The sequence below is a fragment of the Brachyistius frenatus genome, unplaced genomic scaffold (genome assembly GCF_029030835.1).
Source record: "Brachyistius frenatus isolate BFR_SWC_R1_liver_20210118 unplaced genomic scaffold, ASM2903083v1 Contig_63, whole genome shotgun sequence".
NCBI lineage: Eukaryota > Metazoa > Chordata > Actinopteri > Embiotocidae > Brachyistius > Brachyistius frenatus.
The window spans coordinates 1,891,766-1,914,460 of record NW_027210662.1 but is presented as its reverse complement, the minus strand read 5'-3'; the positions used below and the strand labels follow the sequence as shown (position 1 = coordinate 1,914,460).

The 22,695-nt window shown below is 39.7% G+C and overlaps 1 protein-coding gene across 1 annotated transcript in view; it reads left to right on the top strand.

The window, feature by feature from the left end:
- aacs (acetoacetyl-CoA synthetase) overlaps positions 1 to 22,695 on the top strand; it is a 43,911-nt gene that overhangs the window by 5,773 nt on the left and 15,443 nt on the right. The window contains exons 4-10 of the mRNA XM_069706550.1: positions 648 to 761; positions 5,456 to 5,553; positions 6,186 to 6,300; positions 6,847 to 6,928; positions 7,073 to 7,226; positions 9,769 to 9,849; positions 13,578 to 13,702. Coding sequence (XP_069562651.1) covers positions 648 to 761; positions 5,456 to 5,553; positions 6,186 to 6,300; positions 6,847 to 6,928; positions 7,073 to 7,226; positions 9,769 to 9,849; positions 13,578 to 13,702 — 769 coding nt within the window. The remainder of the gene's footprint in view (positions 1 to 647; positions 762 to 5,455; positions 5,554 to 6,185; positions 6,301 to 6,846; positions 6,929 to 7,072; positions 7,227 to 9,768; positions 9,850 to 13,577; positions 13,703 to 22,695) is intronic.

Here is a 22,695-nt window from a genome sequence, read left to right as displayed (position 1 = left end):
TTCACAAAGCGATACACAAAAGAGAAAACTTCAGTCAAATCTGGTGGAGTGGATTTTTGGAAAAACTTTTTGCACTGCACATTTATGTAAAGGACGGGGTACAAAACTTTAATACTTTTATGGGACCCACTGACTTGCTTTGATGCGGTCCACTGTCAAACAGTGTCATGTCATTCAGTACCAAATTTCAATAACTAAGCTACAACTAATCAACATGTTTTCGCTTTAAAGCGCCAAACTTGCCCATTTAGATTCAATTTCTCTGCAGCAACTGGAGACATCTCTGTGGGCTGCTAGCTAACTAGCGACTACTGATTGCATGTGAGGCGTTTAAGGAACATCAGCAAATTGTAGCATTTAGCATAACTTCCATGTGAGACGCTAATGTTACATCTGTTGATTGAAGCTACACAAAACAATCCGAGTTACGCTCTCCCCTTCTAAACTGCATGAAAACAAAAGACGTGTACCATTACTGTGTAATGTATTTTTCCTTTTCTTGAAATTAATTTGATAAAATTGGCATAAAAAAAATAAATAAATAAATAAAAAGATTTAATCTGGAAACGGTATCGGTATCAGAAGCTCTATTCTTCTCTTTTTCTCTGTATGTGTCTTAATTTTGCTCGGTTTTGTTCGTCCACCAGCGGAGGCGAATGAGGAGATTGTGAAGGTGACGTTCGGGGAGCTGAGGCGTGATGTGTCTCTGTTTGCTGCAGCCATGAGGAAGATGGGCGTCCAGACTGGAGACAGGGTCGTAGGTGAGTCTCAGATTTATTGCTCTCTGTCTGTCTCACTTAGAAAAACAAAGAGTATGGAATTGGAGTTAGCATTTTATATAACTAGCCAGGTATGTATGTTTGTTTGTTTGTTTATATGTTTGTTTGTTTGTATTTATTTATTTTTATATATATATATATATTTTAATATATTTATTTCTTTATAGACACATATATGGTGTGTGTACTCTGTACTCACTAGTAGAGGGCTGGTTGTCCAGGCACAAGTCACAGCTTTTTGAATGCCACCATTTAGTTTTTCAAAGTTCATATTTGTGCAGGGAGGTATAGCTGAGGGCGTTATTTTTTCGTCTTCGTCAGTGCCCCACTAAAAAGCACATTCATTTAGATTCACACATTCATACCAGAGAACTGAACCATACAAACTGTCTCTAGTAGAGTAGTGTCCTTTCAGCAACCTTAACAACTTTAATGCATGTTATATGCATTTCCCCACCAAGGCTTGTATGCTAGCTTTACCTGCACGGTATGCACCTAGTCTTTATTTATGTTTTGAAAGAGTTCGACACAGAACTTTCTGACAGCTGTAGTTGTCTTTGCGTGTTCGCACCGGGACATCTAATACCGGGATATCTCAGGACCTCTGAAAGCAGCTGTTATTCTTCTGCCCATGTTATTTAATGTGGCTGGCAGGCAGCTTTTAGGCACATTACCGCCACCTTCTGACGGGAGTAATGCATTAAACTAGGCGCCTGTAAAAACAGGGCTAATAAGGTTGAATGGAAGTCGCAAGTACTAATGTATTTTGGAGATTAAAACAACTATTCGAATATTCTAAATTTGTGCCCCATCGCTAGTAGTATCATGGCCTGTTTTCCAGCATCTGGACCAGAACGGCTCGCCATCATTAAAGGAACAATGGATCCAGAATTATACCAGAAAATTCTAAAGGAAAATTTCAGGACACCTATTAATGACCTGAATCTCAAGAGAAACTGAGTCTTGCATCAACACAGCGACCTGAAAAACACAGGTTGTTTGACCAAATAATGGTTCAAGACAAATTAAGTTACTGTTTTGGAATGGCCAAGTCAAAGTCCTGACCTTAATCCAGTGTTGTGGGAGGACCAGAGGTTAGTAGTTCATGTGAGGAAACTTACCACCATCCCAGAGTTAAAGTTTGTCTGTACAGAGGAATGGGCTAGAATTACCTCCATGTCAAGTAGTAAGTGACCAAGTATAATATTTTGGTCTCATCTAGTTCATTGGATTCTCTTTATCTACTTTGAGGACTTGTGTGAAAATCTGATGATGTTTTAGGTCATTTTTATGCAGAATATAGAAAATTCAAAAAGTTTCACAAACCTTAAAGCACCTCTGTACTACGAGTCTTATTTATCGCTGTCACAGTTTAATTCGCTGTTCTGTGTCACATTTCAAGCCACGACACTGCATCGAGTATTGAGCTGTTTATGCTCTCATTATTAGGGGCTTTGGTTCCACAGGTTTGGTCAATATGTAGCATCTGAGATGTCTGAACCTTTTGTTGTTTGAAACAACTTCTTTTTCTTTTCAAATAGACTGACCTTGGTAAGCCTTTTGGTTGCAAACTTTTTGTGTGAGGACAAAGAGGGCAGAGAACAACAAGCACAGTAGTTCAATGTTCACAGAAAATGCACCAAACTGGAAAGAATATAGAATATAATGGGCAGCTTCCTGATATAAGGATGTGGTAGTACATTTGAGTTTTTAGAAAAAGAAACCTGCATTCCCTGGCTCATTTCATGAGCTCATCGTTATTGACATACTCTGCAGGGAATGACCAGGATGTGTGTGTGTGTGTGTGCCTATTTATTTAAGGGAAAGATGGATATTGCGGTAGGGGAATCCATTAGCTAAACGACTTAAGCTCGGTGGGAATCTCATTAAAAGAGATGGGAAGGATGGAGGGAGGCAGACGGGCCCTCGAGAAACAGGAGGGATAAAGAGAGAGAGAGAGAGAGAGAGAGAGAGAGAGAGAGAGCTACTCCATACCTCCTCTCAAATACTATCCTCACATATCTTAAAGCAAATCTGTGTGTGCGTGTGTGTGCGTTAGAGATGTCTTTGTCTCCAAGTTGTTTCTAAAAATGTCTTGTCAGTGTCTTTTAATCAAGCACTTAGCTAATGAAGCCCGCCATGCTTTATAGCAGAGCATGAGCCAACTCTACACACACACACACACACACACACACACACACACACACACACACACACACACACACACACACACACACACACACACACGCAGTACACGCAGTACATGCAGTACACGCATATGTATTCTCCCATTCATGCACCTTTTAGTTTCATTGCTCTTCTCCTTGGCCCTATCACCCTCCACCCTGTTAAGAAGCCTGTGTCCATGGTAGCCTATGGAGAGTCAATAATATAAAATACAGCAGCCCTATAAAGTAAAATAATATGAGCAGGAACATATAAAACTGGTTGAAGTTACGGTTTATTACGCTGCTGGAATTTCAAAACAGAATTTAGCTCGTGAATCTCAGCAAAAGGAAAAGAAATGTAACAAAAGTGTTCTCTTATCAGGATACACTTTACTCTCACTGTAAATGGGCGTGTAATGACATACTAGTCACACACTGCTCTACAAATGCGACAATGCTAGAAATATAAAACTTGGGGTCAGAGCATGAAAGTAACTTTAGTTCATATCATTATTTTCACTGTTTGAATTCATGAAAGAAATGTTGTTTAAATGAGTAACACTGAATGTAGACGCAGTTTTTTTGTTTTGTTCACAACAAAACTCTATAAGAAACTATTAAACAGCTTTTGCTTGATGTTATTAATCTCCTAACTCTTTAAACTGCCTGCTAGTCCTAGTTTTACTGCACATTATCTTCACATTGGTCCACAGCCTTCCCTCGGGGTTCATTACCAAACGTTGGCCGGGAAGGATTCACTTCACTGAAGCTAATTTAAAACCAGCGCTCCACGTTTCTATAACATTATCCAATTACTGCTCAACTCTCAGAGACAGAACTTCAATTCTAAATGAATTGCATCATTGAGTCCTCAAAATAACTATCTGTTTCATAAATATGTACAATAAGAAAACAGTATCCAGTTAGAGCATCTATTATCACACCAAAGTTTCCATTAACACCCTAGAGGTCAGTGATTACCAACATGCATGTAGGCCTACAATTTTTTATAGTGGTCTGCATGAATCAGCAGCGACATCATCGTCAGACAATGATTCATAGCAGCAGCCACAGTGGCAGTCCCAACAGGTTGTCATCGTAAGATTACGATCCATGACGCAAACTGTCCCGGACCAGTCAGTGGAGGAAAACAACGAGGCAGGGTGGTGATCTGTCAACCCAAGGTGTCATCTAGCCAGGATGAGCTTCCTGGTTACGGCGGGAGTCAACATAGCAACCAAAAGAAATAGCCAGATTAGTTATGATTGATAGGAAGTGACAATACGGCTGCCGTTTGCCTTTGACCAGTCAGATTGCTCGGCTAGACCTACCGGCTGTGTTCTCATTTTATTAGGTTAGATTAGATGCTTGTTATCAACCAGACAGCCCTCCGTGTAAAAGCGGCAGCATAGCTCCCGTGTTGAGCCCGGCCGGTCGATATTTTGTTACTTCATGCCATATATTTCAGCCAGAATTAGCTTTTTTCTCTTTTCCAATGAAATAAAATATTTATTAATCAATAACTAAATAATTAATTAACGAATAACTTTCTTAATTTTTGGAACTTTATGTATTAGAGACATGATAGTGTAGCAATGAGATGTAAATTGTACTTCAAATGACTGAATTTTACACCACACCGGTAAATTGCAAGAATTTGTACGTCGTCCATCCCGATCCAATGTTCCCTATTTTCCAGGCCGTAGTTGTCAATATCTCTCTCTGAGTTTTGTGTCTTCATCTCTGATGGTCCATCCAGAGAAAAGACTTGTCGTGCCCTTGGACACCGTTTCCTTTATTGATCAAGGAATATATCACGGCAAAACAGCAGTCATGATCTCAGCTCTGCTCGTTAGGAATGAAATATTTTCACCGGCCTCGTCGACGGTCGTAACTCCTCTTCTCCTCTTTTACTGTCTCATATTTTCCCTTACATCTTTTTATCCTGATTATTATTCATCATCATCTTTCTCTCTCTGTGTGTGTGTGTGTGTGTGTGTGTGTGTGTGTGTGTGTGTGTGTGTGTGTGTGTGTTGTGTTCTCCTTTATCTCGAACATGTCCATTCATTGATGTGACTGCTCGATGTCACATCAGCTGGATGGTTGAAAAGCTAAAAAACACTCATTTCTGATCTTGCCCATTTATTACTTCCACTGTAATATAATTTATTTCATGACACAGGGAATAAATAGCATTTGTCTATGTTAGATTTAGCCTCAGTTTTCTTGTATCATATGAGGGGAAACAGCAAGACACAACACATTTATAGAAATTAGACAAGTTGATGATTGTTAAGCAGTGTTTGTAAATGTACTAGTACATATTACACTCATCTAAAATTATATGTGTATCAAAGGCCCTCATACTTGATAAGACTCAAACACTCGATTTTCAATATCCACATAGATAGTACATCTATAGTATACGGACATATTGATTTTAAACAATGAAATTTGTGAATTTTGTATTTAAACTTTGTGTTTTCCTTCCCTCTCCTCTCTGTGTAGGCTACCTGCCCAATGGTATCCATGCAGTGGAGGCCATGTTAGCAGCAGCCAGCATCGGCGCCATTTGGAGCTCCACGTCTGTCGACTTTGGAGTTAATGTAGGGACTCTGCTGTGTTTCCTCATCTGCTTGTGCTTGATTTGTAGTTTAACGTGTCCCATGTCTGCTGGTGCATAATGCATCTCAACACGTAAAGCCAGCAGTTTCCCAGGAGAGTATTCATCTCAAGGTTATTTTACAAGTCCAAATGAACTAAACTAAGCCTGTTTGATCAGCTGGTTTCGACACAGCAGATGTTTCTTGTTTTAGACACGAAAGCAGCTTTCAGCAGTAGTATTCCTTCTGCTGCATCTGGCCACAGTTGTTGTTATTTGTTTATTTTTTTTTTTTTTTTTTTTTTTTTATCAATTCTATATATGAAGTGACTTCATTCTACAGCAGCATTTTTCCCAGTGACACTTTTGTCATCTTGGTCGTTGCTTTTTGTTTCTGATGTTCTACTGCCCTCTGCTGGCAGATCAGAGAACTACAAATACTATCCTGATGTAACTTAAGGTTTTCATTCTGCTGTACCTTACTATCTACTCATCATTGTTTAAACAAAACAAAACAAAAAAAACTTCATTTATTCCTTCCATTAATTTTTGCCATATTTCTTTAAATCAAAGATGATTATTCCAGGTTTAACATGTTCACATTATTTGTTTTTTTATGTTCCTTTTTTGTCTCAGGGTGTCCTTGACAGGTTTTCTCAAATCCAGCCCAAACTGATCTTCTCTGTTGCTGCTGTCGTTTACAACGGCAAAACACATGACCACATTGAGAAGCTGACCAGTGTTGTGAAAGGTTAGCAACTACAGTTACTTGTGTACTGATTTCTCTCGCTCCATGCACGCTTGATTTAGTTTTTTCTCCAAGATAACCATCACTTTATTGATCAACGTTTGCCAACATACATAACATTTGATATGTTTAGTTGATTTTATAGAATTAAAACCTAAAAGGATTTTCTTTTCCTACTAACTACAATATAACATACATGAGGGAAAGATCAGAGGACTAGAATAAAGTGACTCTACTGGGTTTGCAAGTGTTCAGTATTAAACAGCATGAAGAAATAAAGCAGAACAGATGCAGGATGTGTGTGCAGAATGAAGTAAGATGTACGTGACTGTACCTCAGGAATATACACAGAATTACTGAAAATCATCACTCCCTACCAAAATATCTTCTAAGGGATTTGAATGAGAGACCAAAATGTGTTACATGATCATGAAAATAACACTAGCATATCTTTGGAGAGCCCTCTTTGATTCTTCTTGGCTCGCACATGAGGTTTTAGTGTGGAGAGAACATAAAAGCATCAGCCTATCTCTCTTGTGTCTCCTCTAGGGCTGCCTGACCTGAAGAAAGTCGTTGTGATTCCCTACGCTCGGGCCAAACACGGGACTGACCTCTCCAAGATCCCCAACAGGTGTGTGTCTCCAAATGCAATCACATGGACGTATTTAACAAATCAAAACGGATATTTTTCTACGACGGCAAGCAGGTCAGAGATGTATTCTCCCCTCTATATATTTCTCTCTCTCTCTTTTTTTTTTTTTTTTTATCTCTACAGTGTATTTATAGACGACTTCTTGGCATCCGGGCGAGGTGAAGGCGACCAGTTCCCTCAGCTGGAGTTTGAGCAGCTTCCTTTCAGCCATCCTCTGTTCATCATGTACTCTTCTGGAACCACAGGAGCTCCTAAATGTATGGTCCACTCTGCCGGGGTAAGAAGGACACAGGTTTCCATCATCCCTGAACTAAAATCTATAGATCACTCTCTCATTGTAGTTATTGGATGAGTTGGCACGAACACAATACTTTACACACACGCACGCACACACTCACACACACACACACACACACACACACACACACACACACACACACACACACACACACACACACACACACACACACACACACACACACACACTGCTGGTCATTTTATATAATCAAACTAAATCACTGACTAGCTTCTGGTGGGACATATAACATAATTGCTGTTTTTCTTTTTGTATCTGATGTGTTGTTGCTGCTCTACGAGGGTTCGACACAGCTGCCACATGTACAGAAATAAGCACATTGGTCACATCTGTTTGCAGAGCTCTCCTGGGCTGCACACTTTCATTTTCTGACTAGTGCACACCATTTACTTTGGTGCTTGAAAGTTTGTGAACCCTTTAGAATGATCTATATTTCTCAGTTTTGTCCAGAGCATTTTCACACAAAGCACAAATATTACACACCCAAAAAAGACGTTATATTTTTCCGATATAAGGAGGTCGACTTTTCTGGGCTTTTGCTTCACAAATAAAGGCATCCTCCAATCACATTATACATTTAAAGTATTGTGACATCCCTAGTTTCCACTCAACTGACTGTTGTGCATTACAATACATCATGTTAAAGCCACTCTGTGTCAGTTTCAAAGAAACTTTTTTACTGAAGAATAAGTTACATCCCCAGGGTGTAAAGATCTTTAGGAGCTGTCAACAATGTTAAAAGAAGGTGACGATCTGTAAAAAAGGCCAGAGTAATGTTTTGAAGAAGAAAGTAGTGAAATAATTTGTTTCATCACAAAGTCTGGAGCTTGTAACATCAAGTGGAGTTTGTCTAGTTGCCATGGCATTATGAATTGCCAAATTTCCATTTTGTGAACATTTGAAGCTTTTCTCATTCACGTTAGCTTCAGAGCTGAGGCTTGAAGCTCATTCGCTTAGAAACAGGAGCCAAGAACAAGTCTCTCCACAAAGTCTATTTTGTAGATCTTCTGGAGCTTTCCATCATATCACGTAATAGAGTATGTGATATGGCTGACAATATTATCCCAAATTCAAATGGCTGACGGAAGGAAAGCTCTCACTTACTCAGTATTACAGCGGTCAAAGAGATCCAGTCATGGTAGCAGTCATTTCTGTTTAAGGCCTTTTTTCGGGGAGGTTTTTTCTTATTTGAATGAAGGGTCAAAGGATGAGGAGTGTTGTACTCTGTTAATCCTCTCAAGGCAAATGTTTTTGATAATGGGCTATATAAATGACATTTAATTAACTTGACATGACTACACACATGTTACACGTTAAGAACAACACCTGTTTTATGATCAAAACCTGTTAGTCCTCTTTTATACCTTAACGCAGATTCTGTAATGCTTCTACTACTGAATGTCAGCTGTGTCTGTTCCATTTCCCACCACAAGATGGCAGCAGACCACCACCAGCACATCCCAGAAAGGTTATTTGCTCTCCATAGAGTGTATGAATGACATTTTCCTGCTATACACCACATCTAAGGGAGGCAGTGTCAGAAAAAAAATGTGTGATTTCAAAAGGACCACTGCACTTTGAAAGCAGAAAAATTCACCACTTAAAATGGGTAACCCACTCAAACAAATACTCTCATGTATTTTTACCAAACAGTCGTGGTCTTTCTCTCTAACACCTCCCCCCCCCTTACTCCCCTTTTCTGTTCCTGTCTTGGCTTTTGCTCTCCTGCCCTTTCTTTTACATTATTTTTTTTCCCTTAAACTTGCATGCATTTTGTTTGCATTTGGTTCTCTTTCTCAGACTAACTTCGGTTGCTTCGCTGTTTTACTTTCCCTCTCCTCGAACTGCTTTTTCTTTCTTACCCCTACTGTCTCTCGCTTTGTCCCCATCTCCCATCTCCCTCCTTTGTGTCCCCTCCTTCTCCCCACGCCGCCGATAATTGGACAGTAATGCGTTGGTGAAAACATTTCGTATTGTGACGCTCACAGTCCTCTCTGGCTCGGCCAATTAGCCCTGGTGCTGCTGTGCTCTCTGCTTTTGTTACGGCTCCGCTAACACGCTGTCAGCATCGAGATGGCACGCACCAAAGGACGGGTATGGCAGCTGAGTCCTGCCAAAGATTATACGCACACACACATACATGGAGCACCTGTTTATACGAAAAGGGAAGTACACACTGGCTCAGGAAGAAAACACGCAGTCACACAGACTCGTTCAGTTCATATTCTCCACCAGCAATAATTACCTACCCAGCTGTGATGGGTTGGAGACAGTGGGAGAATTTACACTTAACACAAATTGCCCTTTTTGTAAAAAGAAGTGCTGCATGTGGAAGCATCGGTCTGAAGCACTTGGAAGTGTAGCTATGGAAGAGCATAATATTTGAATACAGGTGTCTCTGAATTTCCGACTTCACTGACAGAGGTGATACGATAACTGACAGTCATTACATGTTAATGTCACAGTCAAAGAAAAATGGTCTTTGTGTCTCTTTTCTCTTTAGGGCACCCTCATCCAGCACCTGAAAGAACACATCCTCCATGGCAATATGAACACCAGTGATGTCATCATTTACTACACTACGGTAGGTCCACAACTTTTTATCCTAAAAATGACAAACGTTTTTAAGATATTTATTTTAGGAGCTTTCCACCGCGCTCATGCTGTTTCATCTCCCATCCAAAAGGCTGAGACCGCCAGTGAAGATGGTTTCATTTTGTATTTCAATTCAAATTCACAGTTATCAGGCAGCTGAGAAGTGATGAAAGTTCCCGTTTTGGAACATCTGACTTCCAAGTTGGGAGCGTTGACAAACAGGCAACGTGACCGATCGCAAACATTGCGCTTGGGTTCTCCAGTCAGAACACTAAAGAGAGTCAAATGACCTTGTCAGCATCCTTATAAACTAACACAGAGAGCAAATGGAGCTCAGGAAGTCAATATTTTATATTTTGTACATGTTTTTATGTACTGCCGAGTTTAAGAGGTAACACAGCTGGTACATAAGGTCGGTTCGGCTAACCCTCTGGCTATTTTAGAAGCAGGTAGCCAACATTTCTTTCAAACATTACCATGTCAAGTGATGTCGGTCCTACTTCTGGGAGCTCTCAAAAACCTGCCGACTGCCATATTCCCAGTTCGACGGGCATTCATGTTTTTTCCCACTCGAAGGCCGGAACTTTCCCAGTTACTCATGGACACACCATTATTTACGGCGTACGATCACCATTTCACATGGTCCCAATACAATTCACACAACACAAAGAGCAACTCTGTTAATTAAAACAGAAAGTGCAAGAAACAAAAATACATTAAAATATCACAACAACTGAAAATATTACAATTAACTGTGTTCAATAAAATCTCAATGTTCGATAATGTCAATATTAAAGGGAGCATTAAAACAACATATCGGAGGTGGAGATTGTGTGCAGAGCGACGGGAGGTTCAAAGTCATGTTGGCCTTCCCTGATCTTAACTTTTAAAACTGGGAGAGTGTCTGCCTGCCAGACCTCAACTGGGAGCTGGTTCCAGGGGAGGGGTCTGATAATTAAAGGTCAGGTGGCTGTGGAGGAAAGTCCATGGCAGTCAGCACTCCTTGTTACTCTTCGGTCATCAAGTAGTTCTTGCAAAGCTTTTAGGTGTGTTTTGGCGTCAGCTATGTCATAAATCGTAGGCGAGATAGTGCCTCTTGAGTTTCCGTCCCAAAATGTCAAAAGCCAAGTTGATTCACACGAGAAGAACATCGAGAGCAGAGTTAAACTCAGTCTCTGTGTGTGTGTGTGTGTGTGTGTGTGTGTGTGTGTGTGTGTGTGTGTGTGTGTGTGTGTGTGTGTGTGTGTGTGTGTGCCAAGCAGAAACTCTGGCTGCTTTGTGCACTGACTTCTATACACGCAGGTGCCACTCTTTACCTCTTCCTATGTTTTTTTTGTCTCGCTCTGAGCTGCCTGTACAGCTCTCGGTTGGAGAGTTTACGTGTGAGGAATTATAGAGTGCGAGTGGCAGTTTATACCTGCACATTTTTTTTTTTTTTTTTAATCACACTTGTGACATACGACATAAATCTAACACCGTATTTTCTCCAGAAAGATGGGAAGGTGAGGATGGAGCGCTGCTTCTCCTCGGTGAGGGTGGAGTCGACCCTGTGGAGGTGTCAAGACACACCCTCAGACTTAAATGTTGCCGTCACCATGTTTCACATCAGGTTCACTGTAGTATCACTCTCTCCTGATCCACTACATCCACTACTTGCGACTACTTCTGTTACCGTCACAAACCTCACACTGGTGGTTTTAGTGTTTCTCCTTGTTTCTCCTCCTGAGAAGCTCTTCAGAGACCGCTGCTCTTCCTCTGAGGCCACGACCAGACAGCCTTCTTTTGACACCATTTTGCTGCATCTGTGATAAAGTTGCTGTCCTGTCTCCTGTTGAACAAAGCTTCATTTATTGATCCTCTGATGGTGTGCTCACTTGTGGTCTGCCTGATTTCGCTTTGTATAAAACGGATTGAGTTTCCGTGAAGTGTTTTAGAGTGCCATGCTCTGCCCCCTAAGAAACCTTCAGTCTGGCCATGATGTGATGCTGAGAAAGCCCCTCTTTACTTAGATTAATAATCTGATTTCTGACATTGACACTTAGTTCTGATGCCATGTTTCCCACTATCATAATACCAATTAAGTTTTGTTCAAACCGCAGACAAATCAAATTACTTTCTCAAATCAGATCTATAGGACAGACTGTCGACACTGTTATCTGAGAGTGGGTTGGTTTTGGTGTGTGCAGACATCACCAACCTATTTGAATGGGTTGCTTGTGGTAATGATGTAGCGTAGCGTAGCTACGCTGGTGACACGCTTTCAATGCGCTAGCACGACAAGCCATCCAAACAATAGAGCTGGTACGTCTTGGTGCAGTAATTCCTCCATAGCTCCAAAATCTCCACTCTCTGATAGCGCTCTGCTAGCGGAAACGTCGATTCTGCTCACTCTGTCACTCTGAAAGGATGTTGTGTTTCTGTGTCGCGTTGCGTGTGATGCAAAAAATCCGATCTGAGCCACCAGAGCGTCCGGACTGAGACGCATCTGTAGAAATACGAATGGAATCACATTTCAAATACTCTCCAAATGTGGTTTGGATCGGGTTTGCAAAAATCAAATTCCATGTGTTTTTTTATTTTTATTTTTTCCAGATACTTTAAAAAAAAACACATTTGGGCTGGCAGTCTGAACAAGGCCTTCGTTGGCAATGTTTCTCTGGAAACTTGAGGCAAAGCCACATTTCTAACGGGTCAAGAAGGGCTGCAGGTTAATTTTAGTTGAACAAACCTCTGATGAGTCTTATCATCTGCTGACACTCAAGGTCATCAAGGAAATCTGATCATTGTACAAAAGATTTAAGATTGTCACTGCCATTACTTTGCTTATGTTTCATTGTCGACCTAAAATTGGTGAAGAATCTGAAATATTTCTTCATTTTACATGTTGGAACTTCTTGTTTTATTCCTTTTAAATGTTTCTAAATCCTCAAACGTTCTGATTATTTATCCATGTGAGCCCACATAACTGGTTCAAGTACATGTGGGCTCATGTTTCCTTAATTTAGAAGGTGATTCTGTTAAGCACTGGCAACATGAAGGGGAGTTTTCAGATTGTACATGGAGTATCTTCCATCCAAAAAGGTATTTTGGCATACATTTTCCCTATTTAGACCCAACCTGTCTAAATCAGCATGTGCCTGTGTATTTACAGCCAGGGAGATCAATTCATTTGTTGATATACCCATAACACGTTCTCATAGGTTAGGTGTGACATCTTTGAAAAGGCCATAAACCCCAAAGTATTGAATTTATAATCGTATAACATTTTTCAAAAAAGAGAAAAGCAGTAGATAGCCACATCGGACAAGGTCAAACTACAGAGTGTTTGACTTTTGTTTTTTGTTTTTGCTTAAACTTAACCAAACCTCTTGGTTGATCTTGTGTCAATTAAGTAATCAGTTTGCTTACTAAACGTGTCACCACTACTCGGTAATGTATTAGCATAGCAGACAGTTTTCATGCAGTAGAACCAAAACACATTATTAACAAGGGATGCTGCCAAAGCAGTAAATCAGCATGCAGTAAAATGAGAAACGTAATCATGTGAAGCTCAGTCTGCAGGAGTTGTCTGTCCTGCTTCATCCGTGTTGATGACAAAGGAGTGTTTGTATCAGATGAACTGACGTGTGTGTGTGTGTGTGTGTGTGTGTGTGTGTGTGTGTGTGTGTGTGTGTGTGTGTGTGTGTGTGTGTGTGTGTGTGTGTGTGTGTGTGTTAGACTGGCTGGATGATGTGGAACTGGCTGGTGTCTTCTCTGGCAGTGGGAGCCTCGGTGGTTTTATATGACGGTTCACCACTAATGCCGACGCCCAGTGTGCTGTGGAACCTGACGGACCAGCTGGGGTGAGTTAGACGCACACACACACACACACACACACACACACACACACACACACACACACACACACACACACACACACACACACACACACACACACACACACACACACACACACACACACACACACACACACACACACACACACACACAGAGAGAGAGAAGAGGCTGATAACAGGAAATGAAAATGACTGGGTTGCTTGCTTTCTGTTGGAATATGATTTTTATTTTAAATCTGCCCAAAAACGACCCTTTGAAAACATGCTCTTTTTGTGAAGGGTGTTTATCACCTTTTGTATTTACATTTGCTCTCAGGGTATAAACCTACAGTCAATCAGCTTTTATAGCAAAAGAAGCTTCAGCTGTAAGAATCATTAATAATAATCATCAGGTTTTGGCATCATGACATTTTGCCCTAATGGTCAAAAACATTTTCAAGTTAAAAGCCATCTTACAAAGCAGACATACCAAATTCTCGACAGATTTTTACCAATATAGCCTTAATAGAGTGCAGCCCAAGACATGCTGAATGTTCAATGAGGGGTGGAGCTCAACTATAGTAAGACTGCTTTGAGAACATATGAGGATTTTTCCTTTTTATGTATTGGGTTTTAGAAACAAGAATATTTTCAACATTGAGAAAAAAAAACAGATGGAGTCAGAAAGAGCACAAACAAAGAGGAGGAGGGAATTCCTGTGGGACTTTTGGTTTTAACCACAGAATTAATAATGTATTCATCTAACTGACAACCTGTGTACACACACACACACACACACACACACACACTTACTTATGAATAAAGATTTCTGCTGGTTATAATGTGCATTTAGAACAGAAACCCACAAATGATTATTCAATAAACATTTATTTATTACATACTAGGTTAATATGTATTAAAACTGGAGGTAAGGGACAAAGCAGTTAAATAGGATGGATTGTTTTTCAGAATAAAAATATAAAGGAAAGAGAATAAAGTGGCTGAAGGAGATAACTTTTTATGCCACAGAATGAAAAGGGTCTTTGGTGTGTATTTGAAAAAATGGACGGGAAAAAATACAAATAGGCTTTTTCAAACTTGCCAGAATTTGTCATGTCAAGCAACAGTTGTATGATCGGTCATGTACTGGGATTTAGAGTAAACATAATTGTAGTTTCACATACCTTTTAAAATGGGTCTCAAAGTTCAAACATATGAAAGAGACTCCAAACTTCTTTATTGATCGCTACAAATGAGCTGCCTCGCTGTCATTTTGAAAGTGCACTGAAGTGTTGCACTCAGCTGAACAGGCTGCTTTAAGTCAGCAGGGTCAGCCGTCCCTTAAGCCCGGTGTTATGGAGATTGATGGCGCTGGTGTAAATTTAGATGAGCCTGAAAACTCAAGTCAAACGACAAGACAGCCAGAGCAACTGGAAGCTGAAGTTGGGCGTCTCATCCAGAGTTGTTTTTTTTTTATACTTTTCGATAGGTCAATGGACTTCCTCTCCGTCATTTAACAAATATTTTGACAGACATTGAAAGTAACCCAGGGGACATGATAAACCCTGCTCCACCCTTTCATTACCATGAAGGGCTTTTTAACAATCTAAGTGCACGGTCTAAGGCGCACCGCGCAAGTCCATTTAGGGCATGCCCAAAACCACTTTTGAGAGTTCAATAGCAGATAATTCGAGTAGAAACTAACGGGCAAAGTTGAAAGGGGTGATATTTTGTCTATTCATTAATTTTAGGTGTTTTTTGGGAAGAACATGAAATAAACCAAGTGTCATCTCTCTTACCCCAAGAAACTCAGTACCTTGGCAGTGTAACACTGGATTAGCCAAGTAGGAGGAAAGAAGGCAGAGGAAATAGATCTGCTTGTGTTCAGCTTGGGTAAATTAATGTACACAATAATAATTGTTCACATTGTAATGGTTTTATTTTTAGTCTTTTCCATGATGTTCGCTATTGCGTGTGTAAACAGCTGCGTGTATGCGCGTTGTGCACCCACCTGTGGCAGTGCCTATTATTACTATCCTAATAATGCATCCTTAAAATAACAGTAAATTACTGTGTCATTGGCTTATGACCACGGTTTTGTCGGTCGAATGCTTTCAGCTGCCTCAAGATAGAAATGCAGAAACAATGTGCCTGACAACACCTAATTTTAAGACTCACACGCCGTTGGGGGCTCAGATGGGCGCAAGTACATTTGCGATGACTGCTGGACAGGAATGTTTCAACTGCCTCCATCTGAAACTTGTAAAGACACTTTATTTAAGCGTGTGAGTGTGTGTTTGCAGACATGAATTTAAATGGTTCAAACTTGATAGAAAAGATGGTGAGCATGTATTTTTACCTTTTTGTGTATTCTTTATTGTCAACTACATTTTAAATTCCTCAAAAGGTATACACGTTTTGTGTCCTCTGTCCCAGTCCACTCCCAGCACTTCCAATTAAACTTTCAGTTTTGGACACGACATAATGGGCTCTCTGAGACTGGAGTGGATAATTGCCTTCAAAGTATGATATGCCAGTAGTATGAAATGCCAGTTTGACTCGTGGTGTCTTTTTTTATCTGTTTTAAATTAAGCTTATACGCAGTATTCAAGATGGCCTCTGAAGTCAGTCATTCATTTTAAAAATGAACTAATATCATGTGTACATGGTCTGCCAATTCTTTAATAATCTGTAGCTGCAAACCTTTAAGGACACTGATATCTTAGCAATAATATACAATAAGGTGTCAGAATGAAATAATTAACAATAGAATAACGTAAAGGCAAAGTTTTTCAACGTAACCTATAGGAGATGCCCAGTAACAGTTACAGTCCGTTCTTACACCCAAAAATATTTATATATGTATATCGGTGTGTCTTACTCATCAGTCTTTCATTATAAAACAACAAATATTTTGTTTCACTTTTAAGTTAACCCATTTATTTTACAGATTGTAGTCATTCAAAAATCATCTTTGGAACAAAATAAATCTGTGCTTTCTGCAAACTAATGTGATATAACACAAATATAATTTAATAAATGGATGCAGGAGTTCTCCCACCTCTTACAAACTGCAATTGTACAACGACACCAGACAGTTGACTTTGTCACATGGAGTTCCTGGCTGATTGTGCTTTACTTTGTACACTCCTTCAGGCTGTATTTAAATTATGAAGAAGAATGTACTGCAGTCAGCAAAAGTGTGACCATTTTAGGGCGGTTATACCATAGACACATCTTCGCAGATGGCATATTGCCTTCAGCTAGATAACGGGGAGAACATTTTGACATGCATGTAGAGTTGCAAAAGTGCCAAAAAAAAGTCCAGAAACTCTGAACAGGATCTGCATGAAGCTAATGAAATATTTTTTTTTTACTCTTAATAGTCAATTGAATTATAAAATATACCAGGATCTTCAAATGATAATTGGCTATTTGGTAAAAATCGCTGGAAGAGTATGAATTGCATTAGTTTCCTTGTATGGCTGGTCAACGGTATTGTTTGGTGTATTGTTGCTGATGTTATAAAAGTCCTTGTGTTTCAACCACACTGGCTGTTTCACTTCAAAATGAAATAAGTAATGGAAAAATTATGTGAGCGACATTGAAATACTGTTAATAAAAATATCCACATCGAGGAGTTTAGTGAAGGGCTACCTCATATGACAGAATGATGGATCGAACCTTTTAAAGTGTGAGAGGATTTCTGGACCAATTAAATGCTGATGTTGCCACTAGTATCCTGTTCCCAGAGCTATGTGGAGGAAAAAAGCCTCTGGGAGGACTGACAGGAATTTTTTTACAATCTGGTCCTCTGAATTGAGGTTGGACATTTTAATTGGGACTAAATCTGTCAGAGACATAGTTTCCTTGAATTTTACTCGTTAGTTGTGTCCTGATAATAATTTGCAACTGTTGAATTGCACTGCCAAGTCCTGCTGAACTCTTGAATTTTACAGTTTCAAATCTCTTTCTAGAGATTTTGTTGATAGAGGAAATGTCAATAATGGCAAAAGACTGGCACTTTTGCACAACAGACTTTCTGTTTTCTGTCATGGATTATTGCAGATTTACTGTTTTGTGAAAAGGAAAAGCAAAAGGTGAGAGTCTCAGAAGACTGCTGTTTATTTGTATTCAACTCAACATATAAAGCATGAAAGAGACTCTAGATAATGTGAGCTTCTGTTCCAGTTCTTCATGTACAAGCAAAATTACAAGGTCAAATTAACTATCATGATATACTGTATGTTGGGGCTCTTCAAACTTAATTGCAAGAGCCTCGGATAAGAAGATCACTGGTGGCTCAACAGTCACACAGAATATTTAGTTGACTAATGGCTACTAACCTCTTAATGTCACTATATTACTACATGGAATTGCCTAATCACACGCATCCCTTTCATGGTTTCAATTTCAGACCGCAAAATAATCGGAGGAAAGTAGTAAAACAGTTTGGACTCATTTACAATACAATCAAAACATGCAGTCCTGTACTTTCCGTGTTCCTTCCTCCGATCCATCAAGAAAACTGGACAAAACAAGCCATTATTTGACTTGTAGTGCCTCCTTCTCATTGTATTGTTTTATCACAGCAATGTGTTCATGCCACAATGTGCTCATCTGTTTTTTACAAGTTGCAGCCAGCATTGCAAATACATACATCTCAAACCTTTCGCTCTGGAACTGTTGATTTTCACATTTATTTTTAAGTTGTTATGGCCTGAGAGAGGCATTTTGAAGCTTGTTTTGAAGTAGGTATCATATTCTTCAGTTGTGGTGGTAGCTAAGCGTCACTGTTGCTGTCTTTACCCACTGTTATATCATCTCAGATCAGTCTAGAATGATGAGGTATTCACAATGTCGGTACTCAAAATCTTCTATAAGCCTGGAGTTCACGAGTTGTGATGTGTTTTCTGACGTTTATGGAAATGGTAGAGGCCATGGAAAGGATTTTTTTCTTTGAATGTTAAGCTAATATATTGTAATTTTGGTTTTGTACAGTTTCATTCTTTCATTCAGAGTCCTCATAACTGAGATAATAGCCGACATATGAGAAAAATGTTGATCTTTCCAACAGCACTTCCTGCCTTAGCATTTCCTGCAATACGTTATCCCCCTGTTAGCTTGCTTAATTGTTAGCCTCTGTGGACTGTAATCTTGATACGATGTACTCTGTCACCTCTAAATGCTCTGACAACTTTCCCTGAGCATGTCATGTCAGAAAAGTTGATTTGGTGAAACTACCCACCAGGACCACACTGGAAACAGAATCAGCTGTATTCCTGGGTGGAGCAAAGAAAAGGTTAGAACATCACTATGTGTGACATGTTTAGTGTCTGAATGGGACTTTAGAGGCTCCTGTTTTCTCCGAGGATCTCCTTGTCGCTTCCATCTTTTGTCCATTATGTTTTCAGCTGATATGTCTGAGAATATTCCTCCTGTACTCTTGTACCAGCTACTGTGTAATGCTGGACAAAATTATTTTTTTAATTGTTTTTATTATTTGGAAATAGCTACAGTACAGATACAGTTCAACAGATTGCATTTTGCCAGATCAGTTACAGTTTTGAACACGTGGGCTTAACAATTTAAAATATCTTTGCTGCTTCTAACTGTAACTGGAGACTCAAGTCTTCATCAAAGATTATTTGTTCACAGACTTCACAACACCCACAAAGGACACACAAAAGAACATTACAACATTAATTTTGAGACATTTTGACCTGTCTTTTTTTTAACTGTCTGCCACCAAGGTATGTTGGGTTTCACAATTGGAATAGTGATGGAAAAGCCACATTAAGCACGTCTGTCATTTACGTAACACCTGAGAGGAGATAACTGCATTTCAGGGAGGGCGGCTTTGTAAGAGAAAGTCACGTTTGATTTTATAAACCATAGTGCAAACATATACTGTAGCTGGAATGACATGAAAGCTGCCTGTTCTGCGCATTTCTTCTTGTGTACATGGCAATTACACTAACATAGCCTAATCAATTTGTATTGAATTTGAAAAATGAGCAGTGCAGCATGTCAAACCTTTAGTAAATTTACAGATCTGTAATTGCACCATTATACAGCGGTTTCACATTGTTCCTTGTAGCCTCTGACACCTGACAGATGCCGTGGTTCATATTTATGTTCTGACAGCTCACACCGGTGTGGAGAACAAGTGTGAAAAGATGCTCTGACAAGTGGGGCTTCAAGTGCTACATCACGACACGCATAGAGACACATTAACGGAATAATTGCTCGGAGGTGCTCCTGTGTCTGATTGCTTTGGAGTATCTCTTATTGACTAAGTCGCCTCCAGTAACATGTCTCCCTTGAAACAGATTCGGGTACATTTACACATGCTGCGACACACTCGCACAAACAGAGACTCACAGCTTCCCCTTCATCCTCCATCCTAAACGGCCAATTAGCATCCACACCTGGCCACCTGCCTCCAATCAGAACAGAGTGACTGTTTCCATGGCAGCCAGAAACGAACAAATCCAGATGCAGATGGGGGGCCCTGAGATGATGGATAGAATGGAGAGTGACTGTGTGTTGTATGCAGGGTGACAAACGTGGACTTTGTGTTTGCCTTTATGTGTCATCTGCAAAATCAGGTGGCTGTAACGAGCAGGTATAAGAAGTCCAAAATATGCTGTACACATACCAAATCCACACCCTTATTATATAAATGAAGGTGTGTGCACATAGAACACTATCAATTCTCCTTTCATTGTTTTTTTTTTTTTTTTTATGTCTTGGTAGTAACAGCTGTGGCTGAAGGCATTATGTTTTCCAGTTGTCTGTTTGTTCGTACCGTGTACGTATGTCTCCAGAATGTCTCCAGGGAATGTCTTCAAACTTGGCACAAACGTTAACTTGGTTGCAAGGATGAACTGATTGGATTTTGGTGGTTACAGAGAAAAAGGTCAAAGGCCACCGTGACCTCACAAAACGAGTTTGAGACCATAGCTCAGGAATTCATATGCTACTTTAACAAACGATGAAGCCATGGCTGAAGATCAAAGCTATCAGAATCAGTTTTATTGGCCAAATTCCTTCAAAGTTTGAACAGACATGTAACTTGATTGGTTGGCGGAGGCATACAACCGCAAGGCTGTGTTCATGTTTTACTTGTAGGGAATAAAGAAAATGGATTTTATTTTCAAAACTTAAAGCTAACATTAGAGGTAATTTTTAGATTAGAAATAACAACTTTAAAGACTTAAAAATGGAGACTGTGGAGAAATAATTGTTGACATGAGGCTGACAACTGAAAGGAATAGAAGAGTCTATAATTAGACTTGTGCAGATAGGAATTACGTTTAGGGATGTAACATTGAGCAGGAGATGTCATAGACTAAATGTTTGACTAATGGAGTAAATGACTTCGTAGTATGGATAACGAACCAAATTGACAGGTTGGTTATTTCATAAACAGAAGTATTCATTTATTTTTTTCTCTGCGTTAGAAAATAAGCAGTACTTTTCAGCATTTGTTATTTACCACCAAACCAAAAACACCAATATTGTAAGAATGCAAATAGCTATGCAGTGTAAGTCATTGAAAATGTGCTTGTACACTATTACAAGTGTGATGCATGCAGAGGCACTATGGACAAGAGGTGTATACTGTATATGCAGCCTGTGCATGTATCATTCCAAGATATTACTTTTTGGGATCTTTCACCTGCTATAACCCCCACCCCCTTCATTCACCCTGTCAGCAGCATCTATTACCACGAATCGATATCAACCCCAGAGCAAATCACATCCTCCCTCACAATAATTCCTTGTTATTGACCAATCAAGCATCAGACAGTTGTTTTGTGTCCCAGAGACACTCTTTTTTTCTTGATTGACAGAAATGGTTACCATAGTGATAGAAGGCATTTTGATTGTTTTGATGTCAACAAAAATAACTTGACGAAACAGGAAAGCAGACTGAAACAAAACACGCCCTTTCCCAGAAACAAGGCTTAAAAGGCCCTTTGTTTTTTTTTCAATTAAAACTGCAGGGGAACACAAAAGTGACGTTTTGTCACTTCTTACCATCCACATGTTGTCCAACTGTTGTCAGCTGTCAGGGAGACTTTCATTCACACAGGAGAAACCCTCCAACATAATTTCATTCCAGGATTGTTGTGTGAAAACATTCTGTCGATACATTCTCATCTGAACTATTTCCTTGCGGAACATCTAAAAATAAGACATCGTGGCTTCGAATGTGAGACTGACCATTATTGTGTTTGACTCTTTTTGTGCTTGTTCAGTTGAAAGTCAATTCACACTCAGTTTTTTTTTTTTTTTTATCTTTCTATGAAGGCTTGACAGAGTACACAAGCTGTGTTTCAGCATCACCTTGCTTTACATTTGCACAGTGATGAACCCTCCTCCCCAGGGAGCCTCTGACTACAATCAGGCTACCGAGCAGCTCCACTGGAGCAGATGGGATTAAGGGCAAAGGCTGCTCAGTAACTGTTGCCCTTTTTTATGTTTTTACATTCAGCACAGATACGATGAAATTATGCCGTGTCACGCGTAGTGTTCAGGCTCAGCCACCAAGTTTTGTGTACTTCATCAGATTGGCATCAGCTCCTTTATTTATACTTCACCAAAACAGATGTAATCATCAGTTCCTTGATGACTAGCTGAATAGTAAGATACAATCATGGCAATACAGATGTACAAGGCATCATTTTGCGCATACCTTCATACCAACATTACTTTGGTGTTTGAGTTCTTTTCATCACCAAACCTGTTCCAAATGTGTTCTGTTTTATCAGCCTTACTAAGATCTAACGAGATTGTGTGTTTGGTGGAATTGCTTTTTGAGAACTCCCTCAAGGAGCAGAGCCTTTGCTACCAAATGTATTGCCATCTAGATGGAGTATCTTATTTGTCATTTGTACCCACACTTCACATCCATATCTACTAGTTTAGTTTTTTTTTTTTTCTGTTACCAAGTAGTAGATACCTTTTGATTTTAAACAAGACATTTTCAACAGATAAAGCATTACACAAAA